General features: G+C 42.4%; 1 protein-coding gene across 3 annotated transcripts; it reads left to right on the forward strand.

Annotated features, from left to right (window-relative positions):
- The first annotated feature begins 1,889 nt into the window (after positions 1 to 1,889).
- On the forward strand, positions 1,890 to 23,049 carry hbs1l (HBS1-like translational GTPase). Of its 3 annotated transcripts, XM_076755978.1 has the most exons (18): positions 1,890 to 2,037; positions 2,665 to 2,733; positions 4,098 to 4,229; positions 4,335 to 4,586; positions 14,246 to 14,354; positions 14,524 to 14,774; positions 15,600 to 15,765; positions 16,228 to 16,345; positions 17,839 to 17,985; positions 18,170 to 18,244; positions 18,385 to 18,502; positions 19,868 to 19,936; positions 20,033 to 20,137; positions 20,359 to 20,449; positions 20,577 to 20,685; positions 20,837 to 20,937; positions 21,212 to 21,356; positions 21,491 to 23,049. In XM_076755978.1, exons 1-18 carry the CDS (start codon positions 1,995 to 1,997, stop codon positions 21,500 to 21,502), a joined length of 2,112 nt encoding a protein of 703 aa, XP_076612093.1. In that variant the 5' UTR covers positions 1,890 to 1,994; the 3' UTR covers positions 21,503 to 23,049. The 3 variants fall into 3 exon arrangements, with proteins under 3 accessions (XP_076612093.1, XP_076612094.1, XP_076612095.1); XM_076755980.1 differs by lacking the exons at positions 1,890 to 2,037; positions 2,665 to 2,733; positions 4,098 to 4,229; positions 4,335 to 4,586 and adding an exon at positions 6,835 to 7,006; XM_076755979.1 differs by lacking the exons at positions 14,524 to 14,774; positions 15,600 to 15,765; positions 16,228 to 16,345; ... (8 more) ...; positions 21,212 to 21,356; positions 21,491 to 23,049 and adding an exon at positions 5,425 to 7,006 and having other exon boundaries at positions 1,904 to 2,037; positions 14,246 to 14,346.
- Positions 23,050 to 24,805: the final 1,756 nt, after the last annotated feature.

A 24,805-nucleotide genomic window follows, 5' to 3' on the forward strand; every position in this document is an offset into this window, starting at 1 on the left:
AAGTTTTTGTTGGACAATGTAGGATAAAAGCTGCAAACACTATTACAATTTCAATGACCGTTTCATACATGACTTTTCACTTATGCAATATGTTCCATTTCCATTACATATCAGGTGCTGTGTCTGTGTTTGGTTTTAAAATGCCCTAGAAACATTTGCAAAGGAAGAGTTCCCTCTCTGTCACCTGTGTGACCCTGTAAAGAGAGCATGTTTGTGTCTGTTTACTTGCACGGTGAGCATGTGTTCCATGAGAGCATGTGCAGTTGTTTATTTTGACATGTAGATGTGCAACTAAGACTTCAAAACGCAGGAAGTGGAATTTTAGAGGGGAAACCTCCACCCACTTTGCCACACACACATGCACGCACAGACAGATATGCGCACTCTTAAACACAGACAAAACTATGTTCACAATAAGTAAGAATCCCCATGACTGTCCCCTCCTATTATGACTGATCCCCTTCTTGTTCTTACCAACCTCTGCTGCTCTTCATCAAACTGCCATTTGCAATATGAGCTATTCATTGTGAAAAGGGCTTTACACTTACCTAAGCAGACATCTTTCTTTATTCTCTTCTATTTTTAGATTGGGGAGACACGCCAAACCTCATATTTCTTTTCACTGTGCAAATGTGCAAGTGTATACTTCACCTGTATCACTAGTATCAGATTACTGTCTGACATTTTCATGTTCTTCTCTTTCACTGACGCATCGACGACTGTAGATGAGATCAGGACGACATGTATCAAAAACCAAACATGCATGCACCTGCACATGTGTAGGTACGCAAAGACCAGGTCAGAGATAAAAATGTGCACATACACATGCTTGTGAATGCACAAATGCAAGCATACACAGGGGTACAAACATCTCATTGCTTTCCCTTCTGTGCTAGACAGGCGATAAGTTTCTTGTGGTAAAAAGATAGTAGGAAAAAATGATGTCACTCACTGGGTGGGTGCGAGGTGTAGAGTGTGGGCTCAGATGGGCTGGTCCCTTACCATAGGGCATAACCTTTGACAAAATGGTTTAGACATTCACACCCCAAGATCACAGGTGGGATTGGAAGTTGTTTGTGTGTCTTGTGCAGGCAGACTCTCATGTTCTTTCAGTGCGCTGCCCTTGATCTGTTCAACTGAAATCATTTTCTTAAGGTTGTGCAGAGTAAAAAGCTCTTAACCACTTTGTCATTGCTCATCTGTGACACTGTGCCTGCTCTTTCACATTGATAAGACATCATCGTTAACATGAATTTTAAGTGTTTCCTTGCTCATAAAACAAAACCATGTTGGCTGTATGCAGGTTATATAAGCAACCATATTCAGTCGTTACGCTTATCATTATAGCTCATGAAGGTAACTGGGTTTCCGAGAACATAACTAATGACAGATCTTTTCCACTGTTCATTTGAGAGCCTGTTACCCTTATCATTAGATCTCCAGTCTACTAGAAATTGACTAGAAATGGAGCTACATCTCTTTCTGCTGTGCCCTTGGTAATATTTGATGAAAATTATACAGCATAATTTATTTTAAATTTATTTCCCACCTTCTGACATAAATCTATCAGTTCAACTGGTGATTAAATGCTGTGCAACCATCGACTGTCATCGAGCTCAGTTTCTCTCTATTAGGCAGAGGGCAAATCGCACAGGCAAATTGTCAAACTTGTTTGGGAGATCTGATCCCAGGCCGCATTGGTGAAACTGCAACAGGAAGTTACGTCAGCCAAGAAAAAAAAAATCTTTCTCTGAAAGCAAATTTAAAAATTTTGTTTTAATGACTAAACTGTTGACAATCAAACAAAAAACACAATTAGGCCAAAAAAGTTCTTTTTCAAATATTTGGTTTAAGTAAACTATTTCTAACCTGATTGCTGCTGTAATTTCACACAGCAGCAGCAGCAATGGCAACCGGGCAGTGAGACACATGTCACAACACTCTGTGAGCCGCAAAACATTCACGCTGGGGCCGAGAGAAGACACATAAGCAAAATGTCTCGGCACAGAAATGTTCGAGGTTACAACTACGATGAAGGTAGATAATCATAACTAGTTGTGACGGTTTAAAAGTCATGGCAAGGCCTCAAACCGCTAAACTCGGTAGCCGCTAAGCTAAAATTCACTGTTATTGATTGTAGCGCTACCAGCTAATGCTAGCTAGCTTAGCTGGCAAGATAACGTTGTCGTGTCACTTGACGCCTAGCGCAACATAAATTGGACTAACGTTATAATGCTATTGTTTACATATCTAAGTTACTCAAGCTACCAGGCTAACGTTGTAATGTTCAATCTTGATGTAATGCGTCTATAACTAACGCAGTTTGTGTTACGTATAGTTAACGACAGCTAGCTGTTTAGCTTGCTAACTTTCCAGTGTTTTTGCAAGAAATGTTTCACGCTTCTAACAAATATTTTGTTGGTCCGTGTTAACTTATTAAGCCCACCTGTTTGTCAAACCTACGGTAACGTAGTTAAGTAAAGTTACCTGTCTCCCAATTTATAGTTTGTTATGCATTCTGTAAAGGTGCTGACAAGACAAAGTGACAACTGTAACAAAAGGCTTTTTCTCTTTACTGCAACTGCAACTGAATGTGTACATGTCTATGTTAGTGGAAAGAACAGAGAGGGGAAAAAAAATGGAATCTGTCTCATTTTTTCCTAGACTTTGAAGATGATGACATGTATGGACAGTCTGTGGACGATGACTACTGCTGTATATCACCAGCAACAGGTTAGTATGGATGAATGCAAAGTTCTAGGTGGGATCGGTGTACAACAACATCTATGTATGCTTGCAGATGAGTAGACGCTATTAACTAATTTTTTTCAAGTTAAAGGAACTAGAAACTAAGAATATGGGACTAGAACAGTGACTTCAAAATTTGGCTCTGTAAATGGAAACATTGTCATTGAAACACTTGTATTGGCACTGAAACAAGCATTGACTCGCATTAAAGGTTATTTAATTTTACTTTGATATGTTTTCAGTGACAATCTCTGAATGTTAATCTTCATGTCTGTCTTTTTTTTTTTTTTAACACTTAAGTTTTTTTCCCCCCTGTGTCACTGGTTCTCACTTTCAATTCTGTCATCATTTTGGCACTGAGAGGAGGGGTCTGAGAGGACGGGCAAAGGGACTCTGATTTACATATAATCTGCATACTAATGACAAAACGTCATTCCTCTGCAAAGCCTCTGGCATGACCACACACCCAGCCTACACCATTAGCCTCCATGAGTTCAACTGAAACTCTCAAACCTGGTCTGACAGTGGTAGGTACTAACCTTAGCTAATGTTAGCTATCAGAGCTAATCTTAGTTAATGTCAGCTGTCATAACTACCATTAGGTTCTGTGTGGAAAAACGGCAGCAAAGAGAAACAGACTTATTTGTGGTTGGGGAGTTCCAGGTGAACTCATGAAAGTCATTGCTGTCGGTGTCTGGAATCATTTTTATTTAGTACCTAAAATGTGGGAGATGATTTCAGTCTTTCTTCATCCTTTTAGGCTGCTCCAAGCACTGTCATTGTAATAGCATGCATAGACACACATCAAAATCCAGATGACGGTTGGTTTGACGTAGTTTAGCTCTCATAGCTGGTAGTGGCTGAGGTTAGCTCTGATAGCTGGCATTACCTACGGTTAGTGCTTGTTCCAGCAGACCGCTGCCAGACCAGCATAACATCAGTTACAAGTTAACTTTGACCCTGCCTGGTTCTGTGTGGAAAAACAACAGCACAGTAAAACGGACCTCACTTACTTGTGGTTTGGGAGTTTCAGGTGACGTCATGGAAGCTGATGCTGTATGGTCATGTCAGAAGTTTTGAAGCAGACCTTGGGTGCAGAGGAATGACGTTTTCTTTCTTAACAACTATCTGGAGTTATTGGAAATTGGATCATATGAGTTGGAAACAATCCTACTCAGCCGCCGCTGCAATCTAATTCTACAATTACTATAATATTAATAATATTAATGTGGCCTAATCTTTATCTGCAACTGTGCAGAAATACCGGCTTTAAACAGGATGAATAACATGTCAAAAGAAAAAAGTTCCCTAAGCGACCAATAAGTAAAGATATATTTTTTTTTGTACAGCAAATCAGTTCATCTACTCACGTCAAGACAGGCAAGCACCAAAGGAGGAGCCTTTAGAAGAAGAAGAATATGAAGCTGAAGACGTACCCATGTCCCCTACCATCAGCCACAACCTTGACCCTCTTGATCAAGGTAGCATTTGAACTTTGTGTTTGAAAATGTTCTCAATGAAGACATTAAGATCCTTTTTTTTCTTGATCTGTTGTTCCTTGTTTGATCACATTTTGCTCTCTGTAGCAAAACTGTATTCCTGTCTGGACCACATGCGAACTGTGCTGGGAGATGCAGTGCCAGACTCAGTCCTGACCCAGGCAGCCATGAGATGTGGATTTGACCCACAGAGGGCACTGGATGCAGTCCTGTCTGAAGACACCAAGACGGCGCCAGTCACCAGAAGTACCTGTGAAGAGGCGACTTCTGTGGCAAGAGTTAGCCAAGAGAGAGCACCGCTTCCACAAAGAACCAAACAAGAGGCCGTGGCTGAGAGAGGTACGCCGAGAGCGGATCAAATTATGAGATGCTTCACATTTAGTTCATAATAAGTGTTGTTTTTATTGTCATGTAGCTACTGATTGATCTAGTTTTATTTCTGGGGAATAACATTCTATTACTGATTTCAGACATATCGGCTGATGCCGATGCACAAAATAAGGCCCAGTCTGTTTGTGTCACCTGATCAACAATTAGAAGTAGTTCTGGATAGATAGACATTGCTAGTCAAGTGATTTTGAACATCCCACATTTGATCATTTTTGACTACAGTTTGAATAATAATCTGACTGTAATATAATTTAGAATGATAATGACAATATAATTAAGGAATAGGCAGTGAAGTGATCAATGAATGTGGCATTTAGAGGTCAAGAGCTGAGAGCTTATCATTTTTAGGGCTGTAAATGCAAAGAAGGCTGCTGTTAATGTTGTGAAGAATGAAAGATAACAGAGAAACTGCCCGAAAAGCATTGTGAGGGTTTATGTAGGCCACTTACATGAAGCATTTGATATAAAACTTGGTTCAGAGCCTATCCTGGTTAAGAAATAAGACCTGGCTTATTGTAGAATGGATGGATGAATTATTAAGATACAACTTGCCGCTACTATTTTTGACTGAATATCTGTGGCTCCTTCAGATGATACTTGAACAAAACATAATTTTAAATAATGTTTATTAATATTGTGTACATGAAATCTTAACAGCCAGGGGCATTTCTCTGTTCATTTCACACAAAGCCATGCAAATGTTTAACAAAGTGCCTTCTTTCTGTTCTTTTCTCTTTTGTTTATGGTGTGATTCTTCGACAACTGCAATTGGCTTTTGTAAGGTAAGGAGCCTGCTTGTCCCCTTCTCACACACACATGACATCCAAGGCACATAAAGTCCAGACCGATGGGTGCAAACACACACAACCACGTGTGCAAGCAAACGCACCAAACTTGCGTGACCTCTTATCACAACATGAGACTGACCCAGTGGTTAGCAGCTCTGAAAATCAAAATTGTATTCGTCAGAACAGTGGTGCAGGCGTCAGTGGTACTAGTCTTGCACAGCTCATGTCTAAGCATGCGCAGAAGAGTAAGGCATCAGGAGAGGTGGAAACACAGCAAGGTTTGGCTGTTCCTTCATTAAGTGCTCTCACAGCAGCACCTAATTTACCTCTGTCCATTACACCCAATCAGAATAGTCTTTCATTGGGAACGTTGGCATCTTTAAACATGTCTTCAGCATCTCACAGCTCAGCTCCTTCCCTCCTTTCATTTCCACTCAGTAGTCTCTCACTAAACAACCCCAAGATAACAACTGCAAGCTCTTCTCTGGCTGCTCCCCCTGGATTTGGAAGTCTCAGTTCTGTCCTCCAGAGCAATCCACAAGCGGTGGGAGTTGGAATTGGAGTCAAAGCTACAATAGCTGATCCTAAGGGAAGCCCGTCATTGGCTGATTTAATCCAGGAGCATTCAAACCGCAGCCCGACAACTATCAGTAACTCCTTTCCTACTCCCCAAAGCAGCATAACTTCTGTAAAGTATCAGGGGATGGGAGCACCAGCGCAAACACTGTCACTGTCTGAGCTTGCTTCACAGCACCAAAACAGGAATACACTCATTCAGTCGCAGTCATTCAGTCGCAGTCACAGTGGTGAGTGGAGTGATGAACGACCAGCAAACACGCTCGACTTTTCTAAACCAACAGTTGCTCCTGCGTGCCTGGGTGGGACAGTCTCGTTGTCTCATCTAGCTCTTCAGCATCAGAACAGCTGTTCCTTGACTTCCCCTCAACCTGTCAGTACTGAATCTGCAGCAAATGCACTGAAACAACTACCTGGCGTCTCCGAGCTCTCTTTGTATGATTTGGCATCTGCACACAAAGGCAAAACCTCAACCACCTCAAATGGGTCACATCACTCTCTCACCTCACTCCTTTTACCAGCAAAACCAGAGAAGGCTCGTGTGTTGGTAGGAAGTGCTATAGAGGGTGGGAACCAGCATAAACTCGACCACAAACCATACCATCAAAACTCCAGATCTCCTAAGCTTAGGCAAGCTATTGATTTGAGTGCACTCATGGCCCAGTCAGATAGAGTGAGCCCTCATCACTTTGACACTGACCTCCCTTCACCGTCCTCTCCAACTCCAGCTGTCTTGGGGCTGGATTCTTCTGTTTTTGCACAACCATCAGTATTTGCCATTACATTGTCCATTCAAAGCCGCAGACAGCAGAAGAGGATGAGGAACATAATGAAGGGAAAAATAAGAAGCCAGAGGACAGGAAGTGGTTACCAGGCCTTCCTGTGCAAATCGCAAGACAAATCCAAAGAGCAGCATACCCCGCTCTCGCCAATTGCACCGTTCCGCTTCGACACGCCTTCACCTGATGACGTCGTCCGTGCTAATCAGCGAAAAGCTTTCACCAGGTAGACCGGGAAATAAAAGCGCTTAATTCAGTTGCGTGCAGGTTGGTGCTAAATGAACTCACTTTGGATAACGCTTTGGTGGCCTTTGCTCCACTGACTGAACAAAACTCAAAGAGATGCAGCACTCAGGGTCATCAGTCCACATGAGACGTTTTAACTCTGTCCCATAATCTGTCATTTCAAGTAAAGATACTTTTGGGACCAACAGTATAACAGAATGACAAATTTACTGCTTAAAAACCGCTTGAAACATAATTACCACAGTGTTTATGTATCGCTACTATATATAGATCAATCATGTGAGTCAAACAGGATCAAACCCACACTGGCAGCTTGAAAAGAATCGCAGCTAAATAAACTTTCAGTATTTTAATAACTTTTAGAAGAATTTTTTTCTCATGGACTGTAGTAAACGTTTCTTTTTCCGCATTTTAAATTTGAGTCTTATTTTTGTATGCTTACATGGCCTTTGGCTTTTTAATTGACATTTTTGTATGAAAGTAGTTTTAATCTTGGCTTGGGATAATTCAAAGCATATCTTTTCTTCGCATGGCCTCTTTTCTAGTTTAGAGCTGCATGAACCCTCAAAAGAGAAAAAGAGGTTGATTTTGTTTGCAGGTGTGCTGCAGCTATTGGAATATGGATCAGTTAACCATTGTACTGGTTTACTGCTCACGGGGTAGACATTTTGGTTTGAGGACACCTGGAGATTTTCCCATGAGGGAGAGAGAACACACATGCATGCAGAGACTCTCTCTCTTTCTCTCTCTCTCTCACACACACACACACAGACAAATGAACTCTTATAATATTAAATATTGAATAAAGGAGTTAGCTACGAGTGTAAGCACTGTGAATAAGGACTGCACAGAATATGAGTCAAAATGAATGTCTTCAGACCTGAGGTAAAAGAGGTTTTTCTTGCTCCTGCAACCTTTTAATATTACAATGTACAAATAGGTTACACAGGGTGTGTCATCACACTCTGCCAGAATTTAATGTCAATTTTCAAATAAAGACGACTGAGTTTGTGTACTCTGAATGCACCTGTGTCTGGGAGTGTCTGTCCGGTTGTGTGTGGCAGTGGTTATGCCTGATCTGAGTGTAAAATATGTATTTTTGGGGTTGTTGTATTGATCTAATTCTATGTAACCAGTTGTTTCCTGTTTGAATCGGAAATATGAGTGTGTGTTCGCACGACACTTTAAGATTTTGGCGTCACTTCAATAATATTTCGGCACAGACTAAGAGGGAATGCTCATTTGTGAAGTGAAATGTTTTAGAAAGTTAACTCTGCAGTATGTATCTGGTGCAGTGTTTGCGTGTGTTTTTTTAGGTTAGTCCAAAGTTTCTTGAGGCAGCTCACATTTTTAGTGTGAGTCATTGGTATTGGTTTGAATGGAGGATCATCCTTAAAGAAATTAACGCTTAAGACTTACAGTAAGATTGGACAAGAAGTGACTCGATTTGGTAGATAATGTGTACTAACAGCGACATGTGTGAGGAGACCATGTTGTACATGTGGTTTTCTTAACCATAAAAATGGGTAACTTTGTTGTCATCAGGACAGTGGTCTGTGGTGATGATGTCAAACTTTCCCCACGGTTTAGTCATTTTCTTGTACTGCTCCATTGTCTTAAATGTGAGAACTCTGAGTGAAAGGGCAGGGTTTGGACTAGACATGTGTAAGCTCTCTACTGGCGCAGAAAGCTGAGTGAAGTGGACCCTCGGGGTGTCAAACATAGACTGCTGAGCCTGAGGGAAATGATAGATAATCAAGGGCAGATAGTGGTAATAATGACAAGTCAAACATTACAAGACAAACAGGTTTCTCAGTCTTCGTGTAGTCCTGGGAGCTTTATGGTGTTTGGAAGTCATTAGGTGTATCAGGGATGTTGTGGTCTGTTTTGTGAGATATGATCTGCAACATTTTTGCATTGTACTCTGACAATCTATAAATGAGTGTTTGTGTATTATTCACTGGGTTTGTCCAGCAGCAGTTTTGTCCTCTTCTTTTAAGGCGAGCCAGCGTGTGGGCTTGAGCAGGAAGCTGCACTCTTGGAGAAAATGTCACCTCAAGCACACAGCGACTCGGCATAGCAGCCGATCATTTTACTCTGTCTCTCTCACACACCACCTACGTAGGAAAATCTGATCACGTCTCTCAACTTTCACAGCTCTGTCAAAAGCTTTGCCATATCAAATCATTTTGTGTCTTCACGGGCTTCTGCATTTCTGCAAGGCGTACATGCTGCACAAACATGGTTTTGTTGTGATGTGGTGGCAAGACTGGAAAATACCATTTTACTCACAACAAGTGGTCAAAAGAAAGCGTGTGCCGTTTGGACTTGCCATCAGTACTGCTGCTTTGTTGTGGTGCAGTAAGTTTACGGGGAAAAAAAGGTTGAGCGAAGTTTGATCATTTAAATGGAAACAGCTACACTTGTTACAAGAAATGCAGGAGAGACTGAAGACAAAAGTGCTCATAAAGCAGTGATATGACAGTTTGCATACACAGTGGCCTCAGAAATCATTCTGGTTCAGTCGTCGGCGGCGTGGCGCTGTCGTGCAGCCTGAATACAAAAACACATTGCTATGACAGCAGTAATGTTTTTGTGCAAATGTCTCAGTGAAGGTGCAGCAATAGTGTTTTATTTAGAGGGTTATTCAGTCGTGAGTCACCTTGAGTAACTGGACGTTCTCGGATACGTTTGTCATCTGGGTGCTGATCTGTATACTAGCATTTACCTGTTTACAGTTGCTTGTTCAATTTGGAAGTTACGCCTATATGACTGATTAGTTACCTTAAAGTGAGTCCACTGATTTTCAGTCTGAGCCAAGTGTGGTAGTTGGCTAGATCTTCTTAGCTGAAATCACTCACTCATTAACTCTTCCTAGTTTTTAATTACTGGAACTCAGATTAAAATGCAAAGTTATAGTGAGTTGTAAATTGAGATTCAGGACACGTTTGAATTGTCGCAGTAAGGGCTAAAGAGTTCAATATTATTGAAATCGCATCGTGAAGTGCAATATCCAAATTGCAGGAGCTGCAGTTTTTTGATAAAGGTAAAATGTGCTGCAGCATGCCATCTTTAAATGAGGCCACAGAGATGCCCTGGCCTGAAAAATCATTTCCAGATGTAAGGGAACGTGCTCGTTTGGTACGGAGCCTATCAAAAATATTTCATTTAAATATCATTCCTACTAAAATTCTGACTCATATCGAAATCACAACATCTGTCAAAACAATCAATTTGATTTTTTTGCATATCGCTGATCGCTTGTCACGATCTCGCACCATCTCTTCTTGGCACGTCGTTGAACACTGGTAAAAATATTTACATCGTCAGATTTTAGCTCGATGGAGACAGAACCAACCGCGTGGTTGTGACAGCATGCGACTGTCACTCCTCTTTACATCCAGCTGCTGGACTAACATGCAGAACGGGAAAACAAGCAGCTCAATTCACGGCATGGCCAGAAAAGTAAACACATCACACAACTCTTTATGCTGCAGAGAGTGGCTGATGTAACACCACTGAAAATCAGCCTCACAGGATGGCTGATAAAGTTGTCCTGACTTTTCACCTTAGAAATGGCTTTTTTTTTTCTTTTTTTTTTTTGCATCTGGCAGATTTTTTTTTCCTCTTTGCATCCTGTGTCTCACTTCTTAGGAAACTCCAAATGTGCAGTCAAGCCCGTCACTCGGAAACAAACAAACAAACAAAAAAATCAAACAGCCACTGGACTCTATGCACTGAATGGAAAGTGGATGAAAGACGTTGAGTTGCTTGAGTAATTATTTTGGTAAACGGTGTCAATGCATATATGTGTTGACATTTTAGCTTCACCTGCTTTATGTCAGATGTATAAATCCTTCCGTAGCTCTATTTTGAAATCTGGCTGTAAACAGTAGGTGAGAGTTCTCAGGTGGCTGGTATGACTCAAGGTTGACGGCTGAGTGAGTGGGCGAAGACGGCGAGGAGCTCGCGTTGAACTGTGGTACTGACATCGTGTGTGTATGTGTGCCTGTGTGCGCGTGTGACTCAACCTGAAAGGGGTCAGATGGGTCCTCCTCAAAGCTTTTCCCTCAGCCAAGAAGTCCCATTTCCTGCAAAGTCATTTTCATTCATGTCTTTGATTTTTCAAATGTGAGTGAGGTTTAGCTCGTGGTTTTGTTCATCGGTTTGTCCTTGAGTTTAGAAAAGCTGGATGCCATGTGGAAGGGAGTGCCACAACGTATGCTTTAATTCCAAACATGTACCTACCAGGTGATTTTGTACTCTTTGTGGCACGTGGTTGCTTTCCCTGAAGATTCTTTCTACCACACGGACCAGGACAGAACCAGCCTTCATTTCTGCACTGACAAATTTCCCCAGACTCAGGCACAATGCTTCAATCAGTTAAAATCCCATGCTGTTTCCCCCCCACAGTCGGCCCATGAAGATCTGAGTCCAACATGATTCTTGTCTTTTGCATCCTTTAGCGGCCTCAAGTGGTAGGGAGACTCATTATCAAGAACTGCTTTTCCAGAATTTATTTATTTTTTTATCATCATTGCGATGCCGATCATAGCAGTGGAAATAAAATATTTTTGGGAAAGTGTTTAGCATGTCAGTGTGTACTTCATGCAGTTAAACATGGGTCAAGACCATCAATTAAAACCCATAGTAGTGAATACCACATGACGGCAGTCCTCTGTACCCCTCTGTCTGCCTCTGTATCTCTCTCTTGGATCTCTTACTCTCACTTGCACAACCAGCTTTCCCTGTGAGGCTGTCACTCACCCCATTATCTGCACTTTTCTGCTTGTGTTTTTCACTTTTCCCAGCACACTTGTGTGTATTTGGCTGGGCGGAGGGGGGGGGTATTTGCATATCCTGGGCGGACTCCTCTTATCCTGTGCTCAGTTGGGCCCTCGGGCAAAGGTGTATGAATGACTCACTCACTCCTAGTCACTTCAAGGGTCTCCTATACACGACAAATCCTGGATGGGAGGACGCCAGCTATTTACCTGCCAGTCCAAACAGTGTTAAGGAGATCCTGCTCGGAGCCTCAGAACCTGATTGCACTGTATAGTTGTTCTCAAGCCTCCAGGCAGCAACATATCTGATAATTGAGAGGGGTTGTTTATTGATTAAGGCCTTAGGGTGGTTGAGAAGGATGCACCTGTCTGTTTCACCCCAGGTTAACATGTGGAGGTGAAGATCTAAAAAACAAACCAACAAAAAAAACCCCGCCCTTGTCAGGTACTTAATAATTATTGGTGAGTGATTTGTAGTTTCTTTTTATGTTGTGGTTTATTTCCAAAATGTAAATTAGGTGAGGTGTAATAAGCTGATTCGAACGACCTTTTCAGATTTAATGCGATCCAGTCAGATCCATTGTTTCACAGCTGATGTTCGAAAGAAGTCAATTTCAAGCTGGCTGGTGTCTGATTTAAACACAGGTGGTAGAAACCTCCACGTCACTGTTGTAGGGCCAGGAAAAGCCCCCAGCTGCAGGAAGAACCCAAATTCCCCAGACAGTCCTTTTTCCATCTCATGTTGCTGCTCACTGCAGGACTGATAACGCATTAATGATGCACATCTCAGTGACGACAGTGGTATTAAAGATCTATAACTGTTTTTCACATGCCTTTTCTGCAGCGGTGTGTCTGTTATAAGTCTTTTTTTTTTTTTTTTTTTAGGTAGCTTTCAGAACTTTCTTTGGCAATACATGTATCCATCATTTTTTGTGTTGATTGTCACTTTCATCATTCATTTTTGTGTTGATCATCACTAAGCTCTGACCCTTTAAAATAAGAATATGTTTGATGCAGCTTTGCCTGAGTTGCGGGAATAAACAGCAACGTACATGTCATGACTTTATAAAGACAAAAAGCCTCTTCAGGGAGGAGCGAGCTGCCTCACCGTCTATCAGTGTTTCAGAATGAGAGGGACTTTTTCATTCAGTCATTCAGAGAAAGCTTGGTTAGAGAAAGTCCATTAATAATTCTGTTGAATCACACCTCCTTTCCTCTCATTTTCCCTAAGGGTATTTTTTGCAATGAATAAACTGCATGAAGCAAACAGGACCAAACAAGCAATAAGTTTGATTTTTTTTTTTTTTTTTTTTTAAGATACAGGCTATAAGATGAGGAAAAATCAACATTAGACATCAAGTGGAGTAAACTTTAGAGTAGTATTTTTCTTCCTTTGGACTGAAATGTTGCGGTAAAATCAGTGAGGGAGTTTATGTTGTTGTGATACTAACCAAAAATCCTTTACGAGTTTGTTTTAATCAGTGGTTTGCTTATGTGATAATACACACATTCACCTCTGCCCTGCACTTTGCTGAGTGTGACACCTTCTCAAAAGTATTCATTCTGCGAAATGCTGTGTCACACTGCTCTATTTACGTGGAGACGGGAGGCAACGGCCACTACTGAAATTAACCCTCTCTGAACCAGGATGTCACTGCCACACACATGCACACATATGCACGCAGTGTGCTGTAGGCTTGGCTGTGCAGCCCAGCCTAAATGAATCAGTCGCAGGTTGATATGACTGGGACCGGTGGCCATTTGGGACTGGGATGACAAAGCAATGACCTCAGCACGTCTCACTGCTGCAGAATATGAAGTACCAGTCAGATAAATGAAGGCTTGACTGATTGCATCATCTGCTTACACTGAAGAATATGTGCTTTACTGTATATGCCAGTAAGGCTATGGCCAGGAAAACAGTCATTGTAACATCCTGTGCATGCCTTAACACCACAGTAGAAAAGAATAAGAAGAATAAGCTATCTTACTATGTATTTTTGTGTTTTGTGTGACTGTTTTGCAGATGCAGGCAGTGTTCCAACGAATATAATGAAGTCAATCACTTTAAAACAGGAAAAAACCCCACAAGACTTAAATTACTCTGATGCTGCGTGCATGCATAATCACCATTTATGAACAACTCTATTCCCAGAGATAGAAAAGCAAAACAAGTGTGTGTAAACTTTGACTTACTGTTACAGTAACAGAAGATCAACCGGGAGAAAAATGTCAGTCTTACCTTGCTTATGAGAGAAAGCAGTGAGTGTTTGCCCATACATATAAACCATTTCTCATATATTGAAGGTCATTTGATGCCTTTTTAAAACGGAAAAATGCATTATGCTCCTAATGTCATAGAGCGTGGCCACAGTGACTCATGATTGCCTTTGTCTGTGGGAAAGTCTACAGTTTTGTTCTCTGTTCCCTTTTAGCTAAAAGCAAAGATGCGTCTCACAATAAACTGGACTCTGAAGTGGTTCCCAAAGTGGCTCGCATGACCGTCTCTGGCAAGAAGCAGACCATGGGCTTTGATGTTCCCAGGTACCTAACACACACATTGTTCTCATTAAACAGTTCAGGACAGTAGTTGGTATGATACATTTGGATGAGAAGTGGATGAACCCTTCAGAACCTGTATGCTGGTAGAAATGTGTCACAGGGAAGAAAAGAGCTTTTAAAGAGATTAAACTCCTCCACATTCTCTCTTCAGCACGGGGGAGAATGGCGTGATTGCTGCTGCAGCGCGCCGGGGCGGCAGCCCTGAAAACACCACCGCGGCGGCCGCCTCAGAGACCACGTCCAAACGTCCTGAGACTCCATCCAAAGGGTCAAATGGAGATGAGCCCTCCACAGTTCCCACCCCGGGCCGTTCCTCAGGAAAGGCCCGACAGGCGATCAATGTCAAGGCTGAGCTGGAGAAGCGGCAGGGTGGCAAACCTCTGCTGAATTTGGTGGTTATCGGTAGGAAGGAAACACAGAAAACCACTCATACACCACCACAAATACCACACACGACTTTACGTTTTATTTCGTCTTACGGCACATTAAGGGATCGCCACGCTTGCAAGGAATACAAGTCAATTCTGCACAAACAATTGAAAACAGTTATGTTCACTTGTGTCCTCCTCCAAGTTATTTTTTCCTTTTTGGAATTTTTTTCATAGATACTGTAAGGAAATAAGTGTTTTGAGAGTTAATTTTTATTATATGTCCTTACATTGCAACATAGCAGTAAAAATAAAGTAAAAAGCACTTCCATGTTGTTTTTTCCATATCCTTGAGTTGACACATTGTGTTTTTTTTTTTTTTGTTTTTTTTTGCACAGTCACGTTTAATGTTCACCGTGCACATGTCTGAGTTTAGTGGAATTAAATGAGTCGAACAGCAGGCCTGCAGTTGCTCAATCATAATTTCTCATTCTCAGTTACACCAGAAAAAGTGACTTGGTAGTTTCAGAAGTGCAGATGATTCTAGTTTCCCACAGCCTGTGAAACCTTTCGTTTTACCACGATTTCCCCCCCCCATCCTCCATCCTTGCTCCCATCTCTGTCTACCACCCTCCTCTTATGCAACTCTGTGTCTTTCCCTCTCCTATCTCTGGCCTCCCTTTGTCTTATCACCTCTGTTCCCCTACATGTCTTATCACTCTCGTGTCATTCTTCCTCTTTTTCTGTCTGTCCTCACCCCTCTTTGCGGTCTTCTATCATTCTCCACCCTCTGAGCCCCTTTTCTCTTTCTTTCTACATCCTAAACTGCTTGGCTTTATTACATTATTCTTCCCTGCAGGTCATGTGGATGCGGGTAAAAGCACGCTGATGGGCCACCTGCTTTACCTGCTGGGCAACGTCAACAAGCGCACCATGCACAAGTACGAGCAGGAATCAAAGAAGGCGGGGAAGGCCTCCTTCGCCTATGCTTGGGTCCTGGATGAAACTGGCGAGGAGAGGGACAGGTACATTTTGTGTTACCACTGATGGTCAACAGTGGATACATCCGCCTTCTTAACATGTAAAATATGTTGTTGTGGAAGATCTGTCCGTGTTCGCCCCATCTCTGTTGTTGTCACCAGAGTGAAACGGAAGCGAAATAAGTCAGAAACAGAAAGTGATTTGGGTGGGAATCCGTATTCCTTTATCAGTAACTTCTGAAGTAAATGCGTAATGCTTACAGCAAACCGAGAGCCGCGCCTACCAGAAGACGTTGCTCTTGAACTGAAAATGACAGAGGCTTTAAATCTGCTTTCCCTCATATGGCAGTCCAGCCCCTCAGTGCACCATCCAGGGGGTTGTTTTATTTACTGTATTTTCACACTTCTGCTTCTACACAAATTATTACATACATTACAGGTGCATTTTTTCCTGCTGCGTCAGATGGTATTAAAACATATCCCCTCATTTATTTGTGTTTCCTCCAGGGGTGTGACGATGGATGTGGGCATGACCAAGTTTGAAACTAGCTCTAAGGTGGTGACCCTAATGGATGCACCGGGACACAAAGACTTCATCCCCAACATGATCACAGGAGCAGCACAGGTATACCTCGTAAAAGTGTGAAGCAGCCTGCACATTGCATGCAAACCGACACAGTGAATGCGATATCTGCAGGTATAGCAGTAAGTATATAGCTCCTAATGTTCCTCTTATAGGTGTATGTGCAGTAAGAACAGTCTCTGAGTGTGTCTCTATGTTCAAAAGCTGATGCAGGAGCCGTCATTTTTTTGAAAACATGAATAATCATTTTGCATAGCACTTAATTAATTTTTTTGACCCCAGGGTAGTAATGTTGCAGTAACTAAAAAAAGACCAGAGAGGAACAGTATACAGATGAGTAGATAAAAGAAAATGCAAATAAACTGGAATTGGAAAGCTACATGTATGTACAGTGCGATACTCTCGACCAGTGTGCGTGTATTCGATGCTAATGCAAAACTAACGGAGCAATTATGTTTCTGAGCAAAGAGGCGGAGTAGCTGTATCCAAAATGTATAACAGACGTGAATAATAAGTGTAATGTAGTCTAGGAGAGGACAGAATCGATAAGATCCTGTTGCAATTTATTTAATTTTGTCATGCAAAATATACATAGTGTATTTCCTTCCACTGATTCAAAAATCCAGCGGTGGTCCCGTCCGTTGATTTGCACCATGCTAATACACACAGAGATATTAAAGAGGTACCTCAGTGTGAAGCGAATACATTGTTAGACCATGCAACTCTAATGTAGACTAATATTGATATAACTGATGCTCACACTGATGCAAAGCACTGCTCTGCCTTTGCAAACATCAGCTTGATTAAAATGGTTCTTTCCCTCCACTGTATACCCTCAGTCTGCCACACCCGTCACCCTGATTTGAAGTAGCTCTTGTGGTTTTGGGTGTTGGTGTCGAAAGGTGTTTTTGCAGGCAGGGGTGTGCTCGTCTGTGTCTGTTCTGGGGCGCTAATGTAATTTCTCTTTTACCATATGACTGTCCTCACGTTCAGCCTCATCATGTACTGACTAAGGGGTTCCTGTGCAAGCAAATGAAGGTATCAGTCTGTCACATGCTCTGAGGCCTGCGATTTATTTCTCCAGCTTTCAGAAAAAGTGTTTCATCAAATTCAAAATTAAAATGTTAAATGAAAATGTTCAAGAACAAAAGTGCAGTGTCTACATACTGCCTGTATGATGTATTTGACTCTTGCTTTCTAATACTTTTCACAAATTCAGATATTCATCATAGAAGAAGAGCAAATGATTCCCCATCTAGATTGAGTGCATTTATTTGCTTAGTTATTTTATGTTCCTGTACAAGCCTCTGTTGGACCTGTGCACAGGACATTTTACTGATTTCATGGTTTGAAGGGGCTACAAATGCTTGCAGACACTCGACTATCACTCATAGAAGCGGTCTCATTTCACATGTATGTGTCAGAATTCAGCTGTTCAATTAGGTACTGAGTTGAGTGTGTGTCTGATGTTCTGCATCAGCAGAAACAGATGCATGTGGTTATGGTTATCTCTCCCCCCATGGTTCTCTCTCCAGGCCGATGTGGCGGTGCTTGTGGTGGATGCTAGCCGAGGAGAGTTTGAGGCAGGCTTCGAGGCGGGTGGTCAGACCAGAGAGCATGCCCTGCTGGTGCGCTCGCTCGGCGTCACTCAGCTGGCTGTGGCTGTCAACAAGATGGACCAGGTCAGACCCTGCCACACATTACTGAGACAAAGAGGCGATTAACCCAACCCTATCCTTAACCCCAGTCTGCACTGTGTGTGTGAGTGTGTGAGAGTGTGTTGGTGACACATTTCCATTTCAAAGCCATGCTGAAGGGGAAACTTTCTCTCTCTGTATTTTTCCTTTACGTTTGTCTACACATCAGGTAAACTGGCAACAGGAACGTTTCCAAGACATCACTTCCAAACTTGGCCATTTTCTCAAGCAGGCAGGATTCAAGGTGAGCCACTCGACATTTTAGGATTTGAACTCTTTATCGGTATCGATATAATAACATTTTCTATCTTTAGCTAAATTGTATTGCTGAGTATTTCCAATTTTTCTTCTGTTTAATCCAGCGTTTATGTGTTTTTTTTCCAGGAGTCTGATGTTTTCTACATCCCCACCAGCGGCCTGTCAGGAGAGAACCTCGTCACCAGGAGTTCAGTGTCAGAGCTTACCGCTTGGTACTCTGGTCCCAGCCTGCTGCAGCAGATTGGTAATGAACACTGGCATGGTTCAAGATGCCCGAAGCGCTCACTGCCTTTTGACACACAGGTCCCGCTGTAAAAAAAAAAACAATCCATACATACAAACAAAAGCTGCATTTCTGCCCTTTTATCATCATGGGCTACGGAGCCCACTTCTGTTGCCTGCTGGCCCGGCTCTGGTGCCCATTCTGGCACTGCTCCGGGCCTGAAAACCTCCTCCTCCCGGTGGTCCAAAGCTCCTGCGCTAGCGGTATAAACACCAACCATCCCTCTGTGCTCTGAGCTCCCAGTAGCTGCACAGATAACTGAGCTAACAGAAGCTACATTTAGCAGTAGTTAGCGGTTACTTTAGCAACAAGTGAAGCTATCTGTCCATCAGGAGGCTTTCAGAGGGAAAACCAGAAAACATTTTCTCCATAAGATATGATCCGGTTTCAGTGACGTGGTTGGCGTTGCTGTAAAGTGTTAAACACTTCTCACAAGGGATTGTACCCGCCCACCCAAGTTACACAGTGCAAGAACAGGTGCTCGGGGTGCAGAGTGGGAATGAGAGACACTGCTCTCCCTATAAGTCAGCTCACCACCAAAGTGACCTTCACACTGTCATTTTAAGGTCAAATAGTTACATGATGCTGCTTCAAGGTGAAACTCCAGATGAAGTTTTCTAACTAACCAAAATCTACTGAGTATCAAATACTTCACCCATGGGTTTGAGAAGTGGCTCTAAAACCTCTGTAGCTTCCTCCGTCACAGAGAATGACAGTTATATTTTCTTTCAATTCTTCACTTCTTTGATGTCCATCGATATGCTCAGTCACACATTTTCTAAATTAATGTGAATCTCAAAGCTGCACAGGAAGTCGCATATTTATCCATATCTTGCCAAAACCGTTGCCCAAGCGACATACTGAGCAGTGAAAGTGACTGTGCTCTTGGAGTCGGTTTGAGACGTTTCTACAAACACTGCAAACACTTGCAAATACTGATCACAGCCGTGAAGCTTTTTTACGGCCACCTGTGAAGCCTACAGGGGTGAGTGTTTGTACTCGAAGCTCTGAGTGTTACTTCAGAGTGACTCACTGCTGTACTGAATGACTTATGGATAAATAAGAGGGAAATTATCTATATATTTTTTTTTTTTTTAACAGCTTTGCATGTGTGCATGCAGATAGTACAGTGCTGTGACTGTCATTAGTGCTGATCATCGCCACTAATGGCCAGTAAAGACTGGACACTCAAGCATTATTCATCCATTACCAGAGAAAATGATTCACAACCGCTGCTCATCAGACTTCTCATTATATATACAAGCCTTTCCCGCTCCTCGTTGATTCCTTCCTCTTTTTTTTTTTTCTTCTGTCTCTCTTCTACAGATGCCTTCAAAGCCCCTCAGCGGTCTGTAGACAAACCTTTCAGACTGTGCGTCTCAGATGTGTTCAAAGGTGAAAGTCACTGACACCAACTCTTTCTTCATGTTCCTTCTCGTTTCTCTTTTTCTAAGTTAAAGACATTGCTGATCTTGCATTTTCTCTTCCCAGACCAGGGTTCAGGCTTCTGTGTGACAGGGAAGATCGAGGCTGGTTATATTCAGACCGGGGACAAAATACTGGCCATGCCACCCAATGAAACCTGCACCGTCAAAGGTACGCGCTGCTCTGTCTTTGCTCCCAGTCTGGCTGGCAAAATGTGGATGATTCTCAAAAGCTATAACATGATTAATCATTTTATAGCTACTTCTGATATGAATAACTAGTTTTTTCTTTGAGTGAATAACGTATCCGCTACAGGCACACCTGTCTGAGTGAGGATGACTGCTGAATGAGTGATTAACACTGCCATCCTGTGACGGCTGTCTGAATTACAGGTATTACTCTCCACGATGAGGCTCTGGACTGGTCCGCAGCAGGAGACCACGTCAGCCTGACAGTCACCGGCATGGACATCATCAAGATCAAGTAAATAAAAGTTTGATGCAGTTTATTGTATTTATTTATAAGCATGAAGGCCTGCTTTGTTCTCTGCCGTGTATGTTTGGGTTCTGTACCTTTTAGCTGTGTTTAGTGATAACTTGCTTCCTTCCAGCGTGGGCTGCGTGTTCTGCGATCCAAAGGAGCCCATTCGAGTCTGTACTCGATTCAGAGCCCGAATCCTTCTCTTCAATATCGAGGTCCCCATCACACAGGGCTTCCCAGTAAGTGCACGCATTCACACACTGTTAAACCGCCACATTATCTTTTAACGTTAATTGCACACATGTGTTGGAGGTACAGGCTCACATCTCTGTCTCTGGTGTGTGTGTGTGTGTGTGTGTGTGTGTGTGTGTGTGTGTGTGTGTGATGTAGGTATTGCTGCATTATCAAACAGTCAGTGAGCCGGCCACCATTAGGAAACTGATTAGTGTTCTACACAAGAGCAGCGGCGAGGTCCTGAAGAAGAAACCAAAGTGAGTGTTGAAGGGGAGCTGTCGTAGTACATTTTATATTATGAATAAAAAGCTCACATAATGATTTTTATTACTGCGTACACCTGTTATAACCCTGATTTCTACTAATTATAAGATCAACTAATTGTAAGAAGAAGCACTTCATATTTTATAAAATGTGATGAAATATTAGAAATAAAAGATGATCTCAGTGAAATAATGTTGGAAAAGCAAATGCTTGTTGGAAATATTGAAATTCATGGTTACTTTCTGTGTGCGTGTCTTTCCTGTTAAGGTGTTTGAATAAGGGTATGAATGCCATCGTGGAGATCCAGACCCAGAGACCAGTGCCATTAGAGCTGTACAAGGACTACAAGGAACTGGGCCGCTTCATGCTGCGATACGTCGGCTCCACCATTGCTGCAGGGGTTGTCACCGAGGTGAAGTGCAACCAACTCTGCATTATCTTTTATTGCTCAGTATTTGGCCTTTAAGACATAATGAAGATTGATATTGTTGCACTTGGTCAATCCTTAGTTTCTTAGTTTTCTTTTTTGATTCTTTACCTCTGCAGATCAAAGAATGAAGAGCATTTCCACGGACTCAGAGCCAGCCCGACCTTCCTCTGGAGACAGCATGCAGCCAGAGACAAAAGTGCAATTCCTCAAGAGACTCAGAGTGTCACATTCATCCATCCATCTCTCTATCCAGCACAGCAGCTGCTTCACCTGACTGCTCTGATTGACACTAGCTAACCGCACAGATAACCAGCCACGTGTGGCAACATGCTGAGCAGCCTCTTCCGTCAAACCGGCGCGTTACCCAGCTACCCCCACTTCCTCCTGTCCGACCATTCGTCTGTTAGTAATACCCGTTGCTCTTAATTCACTGTTTAATCAAGCCAAATCACTGACATTATCAGACTCTGAAAGACAGTTCTACCATGCTGAGATTTCCACAGTGATTCATTTCACTGTGCTCTCCTCGACGGAGCGCCGGCAGATCTTTTATTGTGACAGAAAATTAATGAATCATGGTGGAGCAGGCTAACATGGCAGCAGTGGTTTAAGGATGGTATTAGTTCTCTGCTGTAAATTGACAACTTTTATCGATAGCAAGGCTCTTCTAATCAAAACTGCTGACCTGAAATGACTAATTTTGAATTTAGACCGATGAAAGAATGCAGGAGTTAACCTCTGATATATCTTTTTTTTTTTTTTTTACTGCAGTACGGTGTGTTTGCATCGTAGATTGCTTAGCTAAGAGCACAAAGTGCACTCTAACCAGGGTAGTTAGCCAGCAAAAAAAAAAGGGAAGCTCAAACGTTCACCTCGCTCTGGATGAAGAGGAATTGTCGTTTATGTTAACAAATGATACTTGAAATGCTTCAACAGGAAAGCACCAAAATACTTTTTGAAGTGTTTTTTTTTTTTTCTATCAAAGACTCGCCTAGGTGGAGCCGCGTTTCTGTTTGTCCACGTGTCAAAGCGGACATGTCGGTTGAAGATGGCGCTAAATGGACGTGACACCAGTCAGCTGTGGTTTGAGTTTTGATTGCAGCATTTTGAAGCCTCCCTTTCTGTCCAAATCCTGTAAAGCCTTGTGAGAGGTTTACGGCATACAGTCTGTCAATGTGAGCATCCTGCAGGGCAAACACCGCTTTTCTATCTTATCGAAATACAGCTATGTAAAAGTAAGTGGGAAGTGAAAATGTAGGGGTGATCGTTTCCCGTCAGGCTCGACAGTGACACAGCTGGGGTTGTTCCCACTGGACTGGAAAGCACCACAAACACATCGCACTAAAAGTGTGGCTGAGTGTGATTTAGCGAGCAACGACATTCAGAGCTTAAATTCAACTTTTGTTCGTAGCTGTGGACAACGAGGTGACAGACGTGTGTGTATAATCACGGTGGGGAAGTTTGCTCAGCGCTTCCAGGTTTATGCAGTTTTTCCTAATTGCTGAGGCTGTGGAAAGAAAGAGAGACGAACATTTACAGTTAAAAGCGGTGCGTCAAAGACAGGAAGCAAAGGAAATGAATCCCAACACAGACACTTTTTTTCTGCCTTTTATTTTATCCATGCAGCTCAAAGGCATCACCATCATGGTCAGAAATAAAGCTCCCGTTCATCTCATCGTGTTTTTTTTTTTTTTCAATCTAGGATGCTCTTCTGTTAAATTGTTTCTGAGGTGGGATATTTTTGTGGGCCTCAAAAATGTTTGATTAAGGTGTCAGATTATGTCTCTGATTAACAGGTCCTGTATACAGATACACAGCAAAGTACATGTTCATGAAAGTTGGCTAAAGGTTAGTTTGGATGAGCTTGTAGGTGAAAGTTAACGCACACTGCCAATGTATAATCTGTCAGTTTATTAGACGTCACTTGCCACCGTTGCTGCCTGAACTGCCTCGCCATCACGCACAAACACTGCAAAGTTAAGTGTAACGCGGCTGGGTCAAAGGTCTCAAAACTCATGGTGAGTCATTTCAGACCAAAGAAAAAAACAACAGTGGTGTCACGTAAACACTGCCAAACATTAACGGAAAGACACCTGGTGACATGTGTGCTTGCTTTGGATTCATATGATGATGGCCATGTCAGTCATTGCCTTAATGCAGCCCATTCAAAAGCCCCATGAGGAGAAATTTCCGCCACACACACAGACAAACTTATACTTGTGAGGACCCTTATCCTAACCTTGAACATCACAACTAAAAGTCTACCCTCAACCCTGAACTAAAGCTAATTCTAATATTCTAATGTAACCCTTAAAAGGACCAAAATGTCTTCATTTTTTAAAGATGTCCTCACTATACACACTAGCAAGTACAATAGCACACACAGGCAGAGACACTGTGTGTGGTCCACCAGCTGCCACTAGATGACAGCATTCAGTGCCTAGAGCTACGCGAAAATGCAAAATGTTCACGTATTGTGCCCCAGAAATAGATAATGCAGTCAAAAATGTGTCAGTCATATTGGAGCAGGGGGTTAGAAGTTCAAATTTGAAGTTCAAACTGTGAAAGACTTTTTGTCTACAGACCCCTGAGGGGCTTCTGGGGCATCTAAAGAGCCGAGAGAGAGAATGATGATTAGAACTACAGGTCTGGTGGCATAGCATAACAATGAATCACTTTCTCTGTAAATAGATGAGTAATGCTGTGGCTTGATCATCAGAGCGGTCCTCCTGAATCATTCCTTTGTTAAACCGACAGTCACACGGTTGTGTACACAGCAACTTGTCTCATCTTCCCGGCAATAGACTAGCGTTCTTGTCAGCAATACTTAATTACTCCTGTTAAAAATCCCAGATCTTATTCCAGGTTTTATTGTCTGTTTTAATTCTCTACTCTGCTGTCAAACCACACACACACACACACACAAACACGTAAGTTTACACAGCTACCCTTGTTAGGACGTTGCATTGAGTTCAGTGTGGAGAGCCAACCCAAAGCTTGTGATCCCAACACAAGACAGTCTCTGCTTTTATCTGATGTCTTAGAGTGATCAAAAATCAATGTGGGCCATGGGTCTAAAGTGACCCCTTCCCTACTTCCTATCCCCTTACTTCCATTCATTTTGATCGTAAATACACGCCTATATAAGTTTCGCAACTGTATCTACTGACAGGCAAACATGGCAAACACCTGGCGAGGGCGTGAACACCGCTTCTGTGGAAATTCCTGCTACATTAGGTGTCTCCAGGACCGAGTTTTGCCATGATGACACACACATACTCTGACTCACAGAGTGAAAACAATACCATCCACATCTCACGGCTAGTAAATATGAGAGTTCGCCCTGTCATGATAGATGGCTCTCGGCAATCAAAGCAAGTTATTATACCTGTACCTGTACTGATTCTCATGCATCTACTGCACAGAAGGGT

This window comes from Chaetodon auriga, chromosome 18, assembly GCF_051107435.1.
Source record: "Chaetodon auriga isolate fChaAug3 chromosome 18, fChaAug3.hap1, whole genome shotgun sequence".
Lineage (NCBI taxonomy): Eukaryota > Metazoa > Chordata > Actinopteri > Chaetodontiformes > Chaetodontidae > Chaetodon > Chaetodon auriga.

Bases quoted from the DNA above. Each gene is read 5' to 3' on its own strand.
- hbs1l (XM_076755978.1), top strand. From the start codon at position 1,995: ATGTCTCGGCACAGAAATGTTCGAGGTTACAACTACGATGAAG. The intron at 2,038-2,664 runs GTAGATAATCAT...ATTTTTTCCTAG, and splicing joins AGGTTACAACTACGATGAAG to ACTTTGAAGATGATGACATG. The intron at 20,450-20,576 runs GTAAATAAAAGT...GCTTCCTTCCAG, and splicing joins ATGGACATCATCAAGATCAA to CGTGGGCTGCGTGTTCTGCG.